This window comes from Oncorhynchus keta, chromosome 25 (assembly GCF_023373465.1).
Source record: "Oncorhynchus keta strain PuntledgeMale-10-30-2019 chromosome 25, Oket_V2, whole genome shotgun sequence".
In the NCBI taxonomy this organism is placed as follows: domain Eukaryota; kingdom Metazoa; phylum Chordata; class Actinopteri; order Salmoniformes; family Salmonidae; genus Oncorhynchus; species Oncorhynchus keta.
In genome coordinates, this window is record NC_068445.1 from 24,502,946 (window position 1) to 24,520,514 (window position 17,569).

Sequence of the window (17,569 nt, forward strand, 5' to 3'; positions counted from 1 at the left end):
ATGTACCACCGCCTCAAGGGTCTCTACCGACGATGGGTTCGACCGGGGGAGAAGACACAGGACGAAATCGGGGAGGTCATCATCCTCGAGCAACTTCTACAAGTTCTACCACACGACATTCGAACCTGGGTCCGAGAGCACGAGCCCAAGGACGGGCTTATGGCGGCCAAGCTTGCACTGCAGTATCTTAATGCACGTAAAGGGGGCCCACCACAACCTGCAGCACCCGCTCCAAGGAGTCTCAGACACAAGGGACATCAGAAACGCCAGAGATGGTGGAGGTAACTCTGGGGGTTATGTGTCTGGGAGGGAGATAAGGGATCATGCAGTTCGCTCTGATGGGAGGGGTCTGACCTGTTTTTACTGCCGGCAGCAGGGGCACAAAGCTTCAATGTGTCCGCTACGTAAATCCAAGCTCTCAGGTTACTGTTATGTACCCAGAGAGGGGGATGGTGTTCAGAATAGACAGACTCTGGAAGGGTCATGCTTGGTACCTGTAAAAGTGAATGGTAAAAGTCTTACTGCAATGATTGACACCGGCAGTTCCCTGTCATTGATCAGAAAAGGTAATGTACCTGTTAATGACATTGATTATGGTCATCAGACACTGATCCAATGTGTCCATGGTGACCAGTCAGAGCAGCCCACAGCTGAGCTCACAGTTGAGATTCAGGGTCAGAAATACCTCAAAGTTGGGGTAGTGGAGAAGCTACCTTTTGAGATGATTTTGGGGAGGGATGTGCCTGTACTCTCTGATCTGTTGGGAAGTGTGGGGGGTCAGCTATATGAGCAGTCAGTTTGCCAGTCTGATGTTCAGATGGCATGTTCAGTTGTCACTCGTGCCCAGGCCAAAGCTGGTTTACAACCTCTGCCTGACTTGTGTGATAGTCTGTGCGAGGGGGGAACCAAAGGGCCCTGAAAGTCACGCCGCCAGCGGCGTCTTGAGAAGTATGTGGGAACCCCTGTACCTGTTGCTGATGTGTCTGGGTTAGAGGTGCAATGGGATGTTCCACGAAATGTTGCTACACTGCAGAAGTCTGACGCAACCTTGAAATGTTTGTTTGACAAGGCCTTAGCTGGGGACAGCCAATCTTCATGTGGGGGGGATTTACACAGTAGACAACCACATACTCTACCTTGGGTCAGAGGCAGATAGCAGGAAGTTGGTGGTGCCATCTACCTGTAGACCACTTGTTCTCAACCTTGCACATACAGTTCCATGGGCAGGCCATCTAGGGCAACATAAGACCTATCTTAGGCTAGGCTCCCGTTTCTTTTGGCCCTCCATGTATACTGATGTACAAAAATACTGCAAATCATGCCCCACGTGCCAGAAAACCAGTGCTGTCCGTAGGTCTGAACGGGCTCCTCTATGTTCACTGCCTGTTATCTCTACCCCATTCAAGAGAATTGCAATGGACATTGTTGGACCCTTGGAGAAGAGTAGTGCAGGTTACAAGTATATATTGGTGATCTGTGACTATGCCACCCGGTTCCCAGAAGCCTTCCCACTCCGTTCCATAACCACTCCAAAAATAATCAGTGCTCTTGTTCAGCTCTTCTCTCGTGTAGGAATCCCAGATGAAATCCTGACGGACCAAGGGACAAACTTCACCTCGCGACTGATGGTTCAACTCCACCGACAGCTGGGCATTAAAGGCTTGAGGACTACTCCCTACCATCCCCAAACGGATGGGCTCGTAGAGAGATTCAATCAAACGCTCAAGAACATGTTGAGGAAGTTTGTGGCTGACACTGGTAAAGACTGGGATAAGTGGTTACCCTTTCTGCTTTTTGCTTACAGGGAGGTGCCTCAGGCATCGACAGGTTTCTCGCCATTCAAACTCCTCTATGGATGGCCAGCGCAAGGACCACTGGACCTGCTGAAGAAGTGCTGGGAAGGTTCCCAGTAGCTACCTCAGGACAGGGGATTGTCCAGTATGTCCTCCAGATGCGAGACAGGTTGGAACGGTACCGAGAGGAAGCTAGAGCAAACCTTCAGCAAGCCCAGAAGAGAGGCTATGACCAGCACGCTCGCCACAGAGAGTTTGAGCCAGGACAGAAAGTCCTGCTCCTCCTTCCCTCGTCTACCAGCAAGCTCCTTGCGCAATGGCAAGGACCGTACCTAATCGGGAGGAAGATGGGCCCAGTGACCTATGAGGTGCTGCACCCGGACAAGGGTAAGAAGAAGCAAACCTACCATGTGAACCTTCTCAAGGCCTGGGAGGAGAAAGAGGAACTCTCCAAAGGAAAGTCCTTTCTGGTCCGCAGAGTAGAAGAGGATGAGTCGGATGGGGTCACAGAGGCATGGAAAGAACGAGCAGAAGTCATACTGGCTCACCTGGAAGAAGACAAGCAAGATGAGCTGAAGCAGCTGTTTGGCAAGTATCCGGCCCTCTTCAGTCAGAGACCAGGAAGAACCAAAGTCCTAGAACACGTCATTCGTTTGAAACCTGGCCAGAACCCTGTCCGCCAGCATCCTTACCGTGTGCCTGAGAGGCTGGTGGTAGCCCTCAAGGAAGAGGTCCACACCATGATAGAGATGGATGTTGTCGAGCCATCTTCAAGTGAATGGAGCAGCCCTATTGTCATTGTCCCAAAGAAGGATGGCTCTTTGCGCGTCTGCATGGACTTCCGTAAGGTGAATGCCATCTCCCAGTTCGATGCCTATCCCATGCCCCGCATTGACGACTTACTGGAGAGAATAGGTAGAGCTCATTACATCACCACATTGGATCTCTGCAAAGGGTACTGGCAGGTGCCCCTGGATGAACAATCCAAGGCCTACACTGCATTCCGGACGCCAATGGGCCTGTTCCAGTTCAAGGTCATGCCGTTTGGCCTTCATGGGGCCCCTGCGACTTTCCAGAGGCTGATGGACAAGGTCCTCCAGGACTGTGACGATTACTGTGCTGCTTACTTGGACGACGTGGTGATCTACAGCCACTCCTGGGAGGAGCACATACAGCATCTTAGCAGAGTCCTGGGGAAGATCCATGAAGCAGGCCTCACGCTTAACCTCCTGAAGTGTGAGTGGGCGAAACAGAGACAAAGTACCTGGGTTAACAGCTGGGTAAGGGTGAAGTTCGGCCTCAGGTGGAGAAAGTGGAGTCCATCAGGAATAGCCCTCAACCCAGAACCAAGACACAGGTGAAGTCCTTCCTAGGTCTGGCAGGGTGGTACCGGAGATTCATTCCACAGTTTTCGACCATCGCTGTCCCTCTGACCAACCTCACTTCGAAGGGGGCCAGCAACCCTGTGAAGTGGACTGAGGAGTGTGAGGAAGCCTTCATGACACTGAAAAAACGACTGTGCTCATTCCCTGTTCTCCAGACCCCTGATTTTCAGAAGAGATTTCTCGTGCAGGTGGACGCTTCGGCTGTAGGAATTGGAGCTGTACTGGCCCAAGGGGAGCCAAGAGAAGAGCTTCCTGTGCTGTACCTGAGTCGGAAGCTGTTGCCCAGGGAAACCAGGTATTCTACAATCGAAAAGGAGTGCCTGGCTATAAAGTGGGCCCTGGATAGCCTCCGTTACTACCTTCTTGGGAGGGAATTTGACCTGCACACGAACCACAGAGCACTGACCTGGATCCAGTCCATGAAGGACCGGAATTCTCGTGTGACCAGGTGGTATCTGGAGCTCCAGCCCTTCAGGTTCTGTGTCCGTCACAAGGCAGGAAAAGAGAACGTTACTGCGGACTACCTATCAAGGCTCCCGAACATGGTCGCTTCAGGAGAGGAGGAAGGTAATGTGACGTAGAAGTCCGTCACTGGCCGCGGGCAGCATTTGGTTCTTTAACGCACACACATATTCATCACTCCTCCCTGCGCCATTATAAGATAAGTTAACAATGTGGGTCGACACACAAATTAACTTCTGTCTTGGCGCATGCATTTCACACTTGTCAATGTTCATATTTGAGAGATACAATAATTATGATACTTATCAATGTTGTGGATGAGCGCATTGTTTGTTTGTTCTGTTCCTTCCTCTCCATCTCTGTAGCTTCCGGGTAAGCTGGAAAAGGACCCGAGCTAAGGGAATTGGGTTGGCTTTATAGTGCCTGTCCCAAATGGCTCATTAATGCATATGGGCATATTGAAAGATATTGTCAGTAGTGATGTAATGTTGTAAATGTTATGTTGTGATATTGTTTAAAACCGTGTTGCAATGTATATCCTTTAGTATGTTTAGTTCGTGGAAAATGTAGGTTTGTATTGTTAATTGATTAATGAACCAGGGTTAATTGTTCTGAGGGGAGGGGCTAGCCCTACAAAAGGAGCCTCTCTTTCAGTCATGGGGAGGGCATTGTTGGATTGAGCTGTGGATGGGGCAGCATTGTTTTTAAGCTGTCCCATAAGGTAGACGTTGATGGCAGTACTGTTGTTTTTTTGTTCCGGAATCACTTGTAAATAAACACCTTTGCACAGAATAACTTTTGCGGTTCCGCCATCTTTTTATTTTGATAGAGGTTAGGTTATCCAGTTTAGCCTTCTGGCCGACACTACGTGACAGATTGTGTGTGTGTGCTTGTGTCTGCAAGTCAAGGCTGTGTCTCTTCCTCCCAATGTGTGGGTGTATGTCTTATCTGTGTGTCCTCGGCAGTTAGTGTGTGTGTGTGTGTGTGGGTGTGGAAGCTATCCTGTATGGGACCTAACATGTTTCACTGTGAAAATACGTTGTCTCAGTTATAGCAATGTAATAGCAGTAAGCTGGTCATTTGCATAAGAAATAGCACTTCCTTACATTTCACTCAAAGCTTGCTGAAGCACAAAATATGAAAATTGATTTGATATGCTTTGTTTATACGGCAATATTTTTATTAGCATATTTAAACCTGCTCTTTCCATAGGCTGTGTATGTCAATCAAATGCAATTTTGGTTAGGCCGTCATGACACTGCACGGAGCACCATTGTCTAGAAGCTCTGCTACACGTTAGTGGCTAAATTATACATAAGCATTTATGAGAATATACAAAGTGATTTCCTATAGCTAGTAAACGTGATCGTATGCTCCATTTAGCAAACAGCCAACTTCAAACAATGGTGACTGACGTCACGTGAACTTGCGAAATTCCCGCCAACCTTCAACCAGCAATTTGGAGCTCAAGTGACGTCACTTTCAAAAGGCGGCTTTATTACATACATGTTACGCTGCAACCGGTCGACATCAGTTTTCCAGGAAAAACATTGTCTACAAACTTTTAACTTCTGAAAATTGCACGAGACTTGAACGTCTAAAATGTCCTCACCACAGTAAAAAGTAGAATACTAAAGCCACGCCAACAAAAGAACATGGTTAACTTAGCTTACTAGCGACAATAAAATCTTAAACTAGTTACCTCCCTGCTAAACTAACGACATTATTGTTCTCTAGGCAAAGTAACTAACCTTGACAATCATGTATGTTGTCATACTCAATCAGTTCCACTAACCTGCTAAGATTGACTCCCATTGAGAGGTTGCGGTCACAACGGTAGGAGTCGAATCCGTCACTGCGGAGAGTGAGCTGAACTAGGGAGATTTGGGACTAGACCATACTCTGAAGAGATACCCGACGAGCTCACGTCCCAACAGGCCTCCGTGATCAGGTCCTTCAGAGCCTCCAAAACCTTCTTCAGGATGGATCCCTGTAACAAGCGAGCCTCAAACATTGTCGAGTCTGTTTGTATGTAGTAGAAATACAAAATTATTTCCTGAGACCTTCTCCTTCAACTTTGGTCCTGCTGTCTAAAAATGCAGGCTTGGATAAAAAAAATAAAAAAAATTAAAAAAGAGCTCCCTTCCTCGCTTCTCAAAATGCGATAAGAGTTCTCTTCTCTAGTTGGAGGGGAAACGGTCTGTTGATCACAAACGCGCGCTAACGTGTCGTTTTAAGCGTCAATCGTCATTTCCGTTTAATGGACGCCTTCGGCTCCTCCCACTGAAGAAATTGAGGCACAATAATCTCTTTGATATAGTTTTAGGCACTTGTTCATACGCATACGTTGATCCAAAATGGTATATGTTACAACCTATTTTCAAAATAAGGAAGTTCGATGGCGCCAAATGTTCTCCAGCTTAATTTTCAAAACAGTAAAATGACTCCGATATTTCAACTTAGCTATGTATACATGTTCTCTGGTTTTACTTTATTTGACTCATATTACTTTAACCCATTTGTTTGAGTGACATGCAACTGTATGCGCTGCTGCATTAGGTTTGTCTGAGCTTTCCCAGCATGCATTTTTTGTTGCAAACAGTCCATGCACCATTCAAATGTATTACATTTGTCATTAAGAGAAACTATAGCTTCCATATTCAGCATACAATTGTTTAAAAATGGATTTCCCCAAATAGACAACCATATTTTATATATGTGATTGGTGGCCTACCTCTAACCTATATACCTGCCATCCCACAATTCCTGGCCCTACAGATGTTAACATTGGTTATTGAAATAAGTAAACATTGAAAATCGAATATTTTATTGAAGCACACAACCATTTGACTTGCCACTCATCTCAAGTTTCACGTGTATAAATTGGATGAACACAGAGCATGTCATTTCTCCCCTGAGAGTATTCAATACAGTGACTCATGTTAGACATGGGGGTAAAACATTTGGGACACTTAAGGTTGGATGGATATATATTAGCATGATCTTAGAAACAGAATCTATCGAACAACAACCTGAGCTCTTGGAATGTTTGCAATTAACTGCCAATATCACACCATTGATGGATGTCTATTCTTATTCTTTGTGTAATATATCAAATTATACTGGCACTACCATATTAGGACGGTTATATGTGATATAACTCAGGACAGAGTAGGGTACATTCTACACATTCTTATATCACAAGGTTGCTAGGCGCTGGGCAGGATGTAGTTAGTAGCCATGGCAAGGACTGGCGCTCCGGTGGGTACACCGGGGAAAGGACCGCTGGAGCCAGCGATGTCGATGTGAGAGTATGGCAGAGGACTGCCAGAGTCCACACCATACTAATGGAGGGAAACAAACAAACACACAGATTATGTTCGATCCAGGGCTGTGAAAAGAGCTGGAGAATTGTGTGTCTGTGTGGTGTGGGATGTGTGTGTACCTTGTCCAGCCCAGAGGCCATGATGAGGAAGGCAGCGGGGGTCTGATGTCCGCGGGGAGTAGCAGAGGATGGCAGGTTGTTGCTCTGCAGAATCTCCTCGTACTCAGACTTCCCCTTATGGAAGTCATAGTCCTCACGCCTGATACTGGACACCTCAAACAGATCACCCAGCACCTCCCCCGCTACACAGAGGGAGAAAGAAATAGGACTAACACATTAAACCATGTCCAACCCAGAAAACCCACATTCAGGACCTGTAAACCCTGGTTTGAATGACTAGTATCCTGTATGTACAGTGGGGCAAAAAAGTATTTAGTCAGCCACCAATTGTGCAAGTTCTCCCACTTAAAAAGATGAGGCCTGTCATTTTCATCATAGGGACACTTCAACTTGCTATGTCATAACCCATAGCAACGATAAAAACATTCCCAAACCAGAAACCGTGGATTGATGGCAGCATTCGCGTGAAACTGAAAGCGCGAACCACTGCTTTTAATCAGGGCAAGGTGTCTGGTAACATGTCCGAATATAAACAATGCAGCTATTCCCTCCGCAAGGCTATTAAACAAGCTAAGCGTCAGTACAGAGACAAAGTGGAATCTCAATTCAATGGCTCAGACACGAGGCATGTGGCAGGGTCTACAGTCAATCACGGACTACAAGAAGAAACCCAGCCCAGTCACGGACCAGGATGTCTTGCTCCCAGGCAGACTAAATAACTTTTTGCCCGCTTTGAGGACAATACAGTGCCACTGACACGGCCTGCAACGAAAACATGCGGTCTCTCCTTCACTGCAGCCGAGGTGAGTAAGACATTTAAACGTGTTAACCCTCGCAAGGCTGCAGGCCCAGACGGCATCCCCAGCCGCGCCCTCAGAGCATGCGCAGACCAGCTGGCCGGTGTGTTTACGGACATATTCAATCAATCCCTATACCAGTCTGCTGTTCCCACATGCTTCAAGAGGGCCACCATTGTTCCTGTTCCCAAGAAAGCTAAGGTAACTGAGCTAAACGACTACCGCCCAGTAGCACTCACTTCCGTCATCATGAAGTGCTTTGAGAGACTAGTCAAGGACCATATCACCTCCACCCTACCTGACACCCTAGACCCACTCCAATTTGCTTACCGCCCAAATAGGTCCACAGACGATGCAATCTCAACCACACTGCACACTGCCCTAACCCACCTGGACAAGAGGAATACATATGTGAGAATGCTGTTCATCGACTACAGCTCGGCATTCAACACCATAGTACCCTCCAAGCTCGTCATCAAGCTCGAGACCCTGGGTCTGGACCCCGCCCTGTGCAACTGGGTACTGGACTTCCTGACGGGCCGCCCCCAGGTGGTGAGGGGTAGGCAACAACATCTCCCCGCTGATCCTCAACACGGGGGCCCCACAAGGGTGCGTTCTGAGCCCTCTCCTGTACTCCCTGTTCACCCACGACTGCGTGGCCACGCACGCTCCAACTCAATCACCAAGTTTGCGGACGACACAACAGTGGTAGGCTTGATTGCCAACAACGACGAGACGGCCTACAGGGAGGAGGTGAGGGCCCTCGGAGTGTGGTGTCAGGAAAATAACCTCACACTCAACGTCAACAAAACTAAGGAGATGATTGTGGACTTCAGGAAACAGCAGAGGAACACCCCCTATCCACATCGATGGAACAGTAGTGGAGAGGGTAGCAAGTTTTAAGTTCCTCGGCATACACATCACAGACAAACTGAATTGGTCCACTCACACTGACAGCGTCGTGAAGAAGGCGCAGCAGCGCCTCTTCAACCTCAGGAGGCTGAAGAAATTCAGCTTGTCACCAAAAGCACTCACAAACTTCTACAGATGCACAATCGAGAGCATCCTGGCGGGCTGTATCACCGCCTGGTACGGCAACTGCTCCGCCCTCAACCGTAAGGCTCTCCAGAGGGTAGTGAGGTCTGCACAACGCATCACCGGGGGCAAACTACCTGCCCTCCAGGACACCTACACCACCCGATGTTACAGGAAGGCCATAAAGATCATCAAGGACATCAACCACCCGAGCCACTGCCTGTTCACCCCGCTATCATCCAGAAGGCGAGGTCAGTACAGGTGCATCAAAGCTGGGACCGAGAGACTGAAAAACAGCTTCTATCTCAAGGCCATCAGATTGTTAAACAGCCACCACTAACATTGAGTGGCTGCTGCCAACACACTGTCATTGACACTGACCCAACTCCAGCCACTTTAATAATTGGGAATTGATGGGAAATGTAAATATATCACTAGCCACTTTAAACAATGCTACCTTATATAAATGTTACTTACCCTACATTATTCATCTCATATGCATACGTATATACTGTACATCATCGACTGCATCCTTATGTAATACATGTATCACTAGCCACTTTAACTATGCCACTTTGTTTACTTTGTCTACATACTCATCTCATATGTATATACTGTACTCGATACCATCTACTGTATGCTGCTCTGTACCATCACTCATTCATATATCCTTATGTACATATTCCTTATCTCCTTACACTGTGTATAAGACAGTAGTTTTGGAATTGTTAGTTAGATTACTTGTTGGTTATCACTGCATTGTCGGAACTAGAAGCACAAGCATTTCGCTACACTCGCATTAACATCTGCTAACCATGTGTATGTGACAAATAAAATTGGATTTGATTTGACTATGACAGACAAAATGCGAGAAAAAAAAAATCCAGAAAATCACATTGTAGGATTTTTAATGAATTTATTTGCAAATTATGGTGGAAAATAACTATGTGGTCACCTACAAACAAGCAAGATTTCTGGCTCTCACAGACCAGTAACTTCTTCTTTAAGAGGCTCCTCTGTCCTCCACTCGTTACCTGTATTAATGGCACCTGTTTGAACTTGTTATAAGTATAAAAGACACCTGTCCACAACCTCAGTCACACTCCAAACTCCACTATGGCCAAGAACAAAGAGCTGTCAAAGGACACCAGAAACAAAATTGTAGACCTGCACCAGGTTGGGAAGATTTATTCTGCAATAGGTAAGCAGCTTGGCTTGAAGAAATCAACTGTGGGAGCAATTATTAGGAAATGGAAGACATACAAGACCACTGATAATCTCCCTCGATCTGGGGCTCCACGCAAGATCTCACCCCGTGGGGTTAAAATGATCACAAGAACGATGAGCAAAAATTCCAGAACCACACGGGGGGACCTAGTGAATGACCTGCAGAGAGCTGGGACCAAAGTAACAAAGCCTACCATCAGTAACACACTACGCCGCCAGGGACTCAAATCCTGCAGTGCCAGACGTGTTCCCTGCTTAAGTCAGTACATGTCCAGGCCCGTCTGAAGTTTGCTAGAGAGCATTTGGATGATCCAGAAGAAGATTGGGAGAATGTCATATGGTTAGATAAATATAACTTTTTGGTAAAAACTCAACTCGTCGTGTTTGGAGGACAAAGAATGCTGAGTTGCACCCAAAGAACACCATACCTACTGTGAAGCATGGGGGTGGAAACATCATGCTTTGGGGCTGTTTTTCTGCAAAGGGACCAGGACGACTGATCCGTGTAATGGAAAGAATGAATGGGGCCATGTATCGTGACATTTTGAGTGAAAACAACCTTCCATCAGCAAGGGCATTGAAGATGAAACGTGGATGGGTCTTTCAGCATGACAATGATCCCAAACACACCGCCCGGGCAACGAAGGAGTGGCTTCGTAAGAAGCATTTCAAGGTCCTGGAGTGGCCTAGCCAGTCTCCAGATCTCAACCCCATAGAAAATCTTTGGAGGGAGTTGAAAGTCCGAGTTGCCCAGCAACAGCCCCAAAACATCACTGCTCTAGAGGAGATCTGCATGGAGGAATGGGCCAAAATACCAGCAACAGTGTGTGAAAACCTTGTGAAGAGTTACAGAAAATATTTGACCTCTGTCATTGCCAACAAAGGGTATATAACAAAGTATTGAGATAAACTTTTGTTATTGACCAAATACTTATTTTCCACCATAATTTGCAAATAAATTAATAAAACAATCTTACAATGTGATTTTCTGGATTTTGTTTTCTCATTTTGGCTGTCATAGTTGAAGTGTACCTATGATGAAAATTACAGGCCTCTCTCATCTTTTTAAGTGGGAGAACTTGCACAATTGGTGGCTGACTAAATACTTTTTTGCCCCACTGTATATGTATGCATGTGCAGAGCGTCTCACCTTTCTGCCACTGACGGGCATTGCCAGAGCGTTGGGCAGCTCCGTTGTCCATGATGATCTAAAAGGGGACAAAGTTTAATCAAACAAAATTGTCACCATGGCCAGTGTGTTGTATTGTACTGTGTGTGTGTATGGTAGAGTAGTGTGTATATGGTCCAGTCCTCACAGAGTAGTTTGGTCCCATGGCTCTGATGGCATGTCCTGTCAGAGTGGCAATGGTAAACAGCTGAGGAGACACCTCACATACCGCCTGGAAAGAGAGGAGATAGAGGGTATTATTACACTTGACGAAACATCCTGCCAAGAAATTAAACTTTAAACCTAATTTTACATTGTCATCAACAGCTATCCCCTAGAATGCCGCATGCAAACATATCCAGTGACACCTGTTTTGGGACTTAAACAGATATACGCACACATTAAAGGTCTTGCCCCTTGACCTGGAAGACATAAAGTCACTGACTGACAGTCAGTTTTTGACAGGAAGAGGTGAGATTAAGGTGACAGAATGGGTTGGACACGAGAAACAGAGGGAGAGATGGAGAGAAGAGGGAATAGAGTTGTGTATTCTCACTTTCTCCTTCATTTCACAGAGCAGGTCGACCATCACCATGCGTCCCTCAGCGTCCGTGTTCCCCACACGAACTCTGCGACCCGCACGGGACACCACCAACTCATCAGCTACGTAGCAGTCTGAAAGAAGAGAACCACAACACAACCCTTAAACCCTCATCCAGTCAGAGAGAGACAACACAGAGAGAGATATGAGAGAGGGAAGACACCAACTGTACACTCATTAGGTGAAAACTATAGAAATAGAATAATAAAAATAGATTTTCAGATAAGATTCTATTTGTGAAACCCCTACCCCTATGTCATCACACTGACCTGAGCCCACGCTGTTCCTGACCATCGCCATGGCACCGACCACCTTCAGATGCTTAGGCTTGAGTTTGGCCAGGACCTGACAGGACAGAGCTACATGTTAGCAGGAGTAGCAGACTATTTGAGGGACTATGAAACATCTCTAACTACCATCCTCTAGTGATAACTAAATAGTGTCAAAGTGCTAGTTGTTGAACCTGGAAGAACCCAGCCACGGCAGCAGCACCACACTTGTCTCTGTGCATGCCAGCCATGAAGCCACCAGCCTTGATGTCAGCTCCACCGGTGTCATAGGTGATGCCCTGAGAGAAACACACACAAACATGTTACATCCAAAAACATGTTCATGACATGATGAGAACACCCCACCCCCTTTATCGCCACCATCATCTTCCCTTCTTCCACACTCTCCCTCTCACCTTGCCGACCAGCATCAGTGTGTGTTGGACTGGTCCTTCTCCACAGTACTGCAGTTTGATCACTCTGGCCTGGTGACGAGGCACAGCTATAAGAGACAAACACACGGATGAAAAACACAGACACACCAGACCTAGGTTCAAATACATGTGAATTTGAGTATCTGGTATTTAAAATACTTTTCTCTGTGTATTTGAGTATTTTCAAATAAACAGCCCAAAACAAGTACTTTTATTTGAGTATTTGAATGGTTATTTGTAAAAAACAGAGAATATTAGAGCATTTTCAAATACATGGGTGTGTATGAGTATTTTCAAATATTCAACTACTATTCAAATAAGAGATCTGAATACTTACTGTGAATGTATGTACAAGTAATTGAGATATTTGAACCCAGGTCTGACACACACACTTACCATTGGCACAGCGGTTGACAGCAGCGAGGCAAGGGTACTCCTTCTCCAGCACCTTCAGATCACTCACTACATCTACCTGAGAAAGACAGGGTGGTTCAGCTTCATCACATTAACATATTAGTGAAATACATGAGACGAGTTTAGATATGCTGGCACTACTAAAGGCTGGTACAGAATGGAGAGCTCATCTGGGTAAAGTCATATTCACAAAAATTAAAGGTGATTGCATCTCTGAAAAAGAATTGCAACAAAGCTTTGACAAAGACCGATTGAGGTCGAAACAGATCAGCTTTTTTAACTAATAAAAAAAGCACCTGAATCACAAAATCACTTTGTTGTTGCTGTCTTTTTGGGAGATAGAAATCACCTTTTCCTTTTTGGATGTATGAGAAAATCATCTCTCACCTGCACTGGGCTGTCCTTAAAGAGGGCCTGGATGTACTCAGCTACACGAGGAGCAGCCATCCTCTCAGGATCGGACCCTCCTATGTCGCGGCAAGCCAGCCTGGAGAAAGAGAGAGGGTAGTCGGCAGAAGAGATAAAGATTGCTTTTTTAAAACTCACAAAAACCTTTTTTTGCAGATCTAATACATTTAAAAACCTCTCCCCATAAGACAGATCACTAAGTTGTGAAAATGTGTGTGTGTGACCCACCGTCCACTCTCCAGAGCAGAGGCCAGATCCACCAACTCCTTCCCCTGGGCCTCCTGGTCCACCCACAGCCCCAGAACACACACCTTATACTGGCTAGGCTTCACAGACGCCTCCCTCACTTCCAGAGGCTGAGAGAGAGAAGGAGATGGAAAAAGAGAGAGTGAGAAAAAGAGAGAATAAATGTCAGCACCATATTTGGTGCAAGATAATTGATTTTCTAGAGCTCCATATGTGTGCAAAGTTTATTTGAATAAGGGTCTAGGGGTTTATGGGCACAGGAGTGCCTGAAAGTTATTCGGGTCGAAACGTTGCACAATAAAAAACAACTATGGGAGCATTAGTCAGTGTACTGGTATATATTCTGTTTTTCATAGGATAGTTCTCACCATGTAGAGGGCGTGCAGGGCACCTAGGGCAGCCACCAGGGTGCTCCTGTCATAGCTGCTATGGCGAGGACAGACCAGAAGGGGGCGCTGCATGCCTGCTTTCATGGCCCTGAAGAAACACCCATACAGTATATGGTAATGAATGACACACACACACACACACACACACACACACACACACACACACACACACACACACACACACACACACACACACACACACACACACACACACACACACACACACACACACACACACACACACACACACACACACACCTCTTGATACCATTTGTGTGTGTGGTGTTGACTGACCTCTTGATGCCATTAACAGCTGCGTCACTGAAGCGTCTGACATCATCGTAGTCCCGGTTAACGGGCCCGGTGGACGCAAACACCAAGCGGTTACCAGGCAACCCCGGAACCTTCAACACCACCACCTCGTCTCCCAGACCACAGTCCACCTAGAGAAAGGGAGAAAGGAGAGAGATGAGGAGGAAAAATGAGAGGGGAGAGGAAAAAAGTAGGGATATATTCATCTATCTATATGTTGTTGTGTGACTCACAGAGCTGTAGTCCAGCAGAGGTGCTTTCAGACATTGCAGCTCCTTGGGCAGCGTGTCATAACTCTGCGTCACCAAGACTATTCCATCATAACTGGAGAGAACACACAGTTAGATCTCACACACACACACACACACACACACACACACACACACACACACACACAATACTCACACACAATACTCACACACAATACTCACTTCTGGCTCTTACAGTCAGTGGTCCACTCGATGGGCTGGACACTATAGACAGTGGTGGAAAAAGTACCCAATTGTCATACTTGAGTAAAAGTAAAGATACCTTAATAGAAAAATGACTCAAGTAAACGTGAAAGTCACCCAATAAAATACTACTTGAGTAAAAGTATTTAGTTTTAAATATACTTAAGTATCAAATGTAAAAATGTAATTTGTAAAATATACTAAAGTATCAAAAGTAAAAATAATTTCACAGTCCTTATATTATGCAAACCAGAGGGCACAATGTTTTTGTTTGATTATTTTAGGGATAGCCAGGGGAACACTCCAAAACTCAGACATTTACAAACAAAGCATGCGTGTTTAGTGAGTCCACCAGACCAGAGACAGTAGGGTTGACCTGGGATGTTCTCTTGATTAAGTCTGAACTGTACTGCTAAGCATTCGAAATGTAGCTAGTACTTTTTTGCGTGTCAGGAAAAATGTATGGAGTAAAATTACATTATTTTAATTAGGAATGTAGTGGAGTAAAAGTGGTCAAAAATGTAAAGTAAAGATGCCCCCCAAAAACTACTTAATTAAGTAGTACTTCACACTTCTGACTATAGAGAAAAACGTTAATTACAGCTCAATATTACTGGTCTTGAAGGTCCAACTCACAAACCTGGTCCCTGATTTGTATGTGACCTTGTCAACCCCATTGCTGTCATTGTCAAGCCAAACACTGTTAAGCATGATAATGAATGACAAGGAGTTGGAAATCATTATAGTACACACTGGATCTCTGGTTACCAACTCAGAATAATACAGTGAGCTGTTTTGACTGCAGAGAAAGGTGAGATAATGTATTGCTTTGCTTTCCAGTCTGGTATTCTCTGCTGCAGGGTTAGCGATTTCACTGAGACTGTGTCAAAGTCTGTTTTGCAGAGAAACCTTTGGCCTCTAGCTAATCTGCAAGACTCGTGTATATACTCGGACTGTTAAGGCTCCCTGGTTATCTCTAAAGGTACATAGTCAAGGGGTCATCGCAATACTCTAAAGCAGCCCTTTTGCTTTTCCCTGCCCAATTCATCCACAACGCACAAGGGACATAGAGACCTTTGAGATCCACTTTATGTTGAGTTGCAGACCATACGAGTCCGACTCAGTATTTACGTATCTAGCCATAAAACGAACCATGCCTTCATATTGAAATGGCATGGGTGTTCTAAAGACCAGTGTTACTTTTCTCTCACCCTCCCTTTCCTGTAATGTGGAGATTCATGCCTTTGTCACAAGAATAACATGTCATGTGGGGAGACTATTATATCTCCAAAAACAAGGAACACGATCCAGGAACAGAAAGTGAAAATGGCAGATTATATATTTTTTGCCATAGGCCAAGACAAACTGGGCTGTAATAAAAAGCTAGTTCGCAGCTACTTGAATGCAAAATTGCAACTATTTTGCTAATCCGCCTGTCTGTAAAAACAATCGACAGTCCTTGCGAATTGATCAAGTGGATTTAAATATGCATGCAATCCTGTCGAACAAAGCCACGGCTCAAGAAGTTAGTTCGCTCATTCATACCAGATAACAATTGATCCTGCACACATGTATTTCACAATGTACATTTTCTGACCGAATCTTTGCACGAAAAACAGCTAAATATATGATTCGGTAAGCTTACCGGGCACACATTGCTGTCCTTCCGACGTCTAGAGGGAAAGAGACAACAAGCTGACAGAACGAAGCCTCCTTCTGGTTGATCACCTGATTTATCAACGTTCTTTAAATTTAATCATGGGAATTGTAGTTTATACATTGCAATTACTCATCGTCTCGGTCGCGGAAATGTATGCAGATTATCCATAGAAATTGTTCAGATAATCAATTGTAAGTGTTACTTATGATGCACATGCTAGAGAGCATTGACCGTTGATCTCACATACTGTGAGCACTGAGTGACAGTATCCAGTAAACTAAACTACAAACACTGGCCAGGAAGTGCTCTTCTGTGCATATCTGTTCCGTAGACAAACTAGCAAAGCGAGTTTATTGATCTTCGGTCCAAAGTGCAATAATGCGACGATTTACAAGACGTTTGACCTGATTTATATGATATCGGTAAAAACCAGCTACTTTTCATTGACTAGATTGTATTAGCAGATTTTGGTTGTGCAACGTAGAGTATATGTTGCTGGCTGCGTAATGTATACACACCAGTTCCACAGCATAGGGAGAAGGGGTTAATTTGGGATTGGTTACAAGTGTTGTCTGTTGTGGTCCTCAGTGCTTGACTTCAGCAAGAACTCAGCGGAGTTGACTACTGGCACCTAAAATGTTCTACTGCTTGAGCTCCTGTTCCTCTCATAAGTATTGTGAAGCTCCTGCACCACAATGAAGTGTTCCTGTATATGTGTGTGTTTCAGAGAGGTGACGTGGTTGAGTGTCAGATAGACCAGCTGGGGGTAATAGCAACAATGTTGTCTAATCTATGACTCCTGAAGCAGCCAGCCCATTGGTCAGCTCTTTTTTAATCAACCAATCATTATGATTGATAGATTCAGCTCTCTTTTGGACCGAAGTGGCATTATTCTACTGTACTGTAAATCAGGTCACAAATCCAAGAAATGTTTTGTGTGTAAATTCTGTCAATCTAACTCATGTTGCATATATTTTGTGGAATATTTGTAGATTTGACTAGATTACTTATCAATTCAAGTTCTGTGTGTGTTCGGTGATCATTATACAAAATATCTGTTGTCATACTAAAA

At 45.2% G+C, this 17,569-nt stretch overlaps 1 protein-coding gene across 1 annotated transcript; it reads right to left on the reverse strand.

The window, feature by feature from the left end:
- Positions 1 to 6,450: 6,450 nt before the first annotated feature.
- zgc:152830 (uncharacterized protein LOC767682 homolog) lies at positions 6,451 to 16,632 on the reverse strand. Its single transcript, XM_035757287.2, has 16 exons — positions 16,483 to 16,632; positions 14,817 to 14,858; positions 14,619 to 14,709; positions 14,368 to 14,516; positions 14,053 to 14,161; positions 13,667 to 13,794; positions 13,418 to 13,517; positions 13,013 to 13,088; positions 12,599 to 12,684; positions 12,377 to 12,481; positions 12,183 to 12,258; positions 11,869 to 11,987; positions 11,461 to 11,544; positions 11,295 to 11,352; positions 7,086 to 7,267; positions 6,451 to 6,984 (listed from the first exon to the last, which is right to left on the reverse strand). Exons 1-16 carry the CDS (start codon positions 16,491 to 16,493, stop codon positions 6,850 to 6,852), a joined length of 1,551 nt encoding a protein of 516 aa, XP_035613180.1. The 5' UTR covers positions 16,494 to 16,632; the 3' UTR covers positions 6,451 to 6,849.
- Between the last annotated feature and the right edge of the window lie 937 nt (positions 16,633 to 17,569).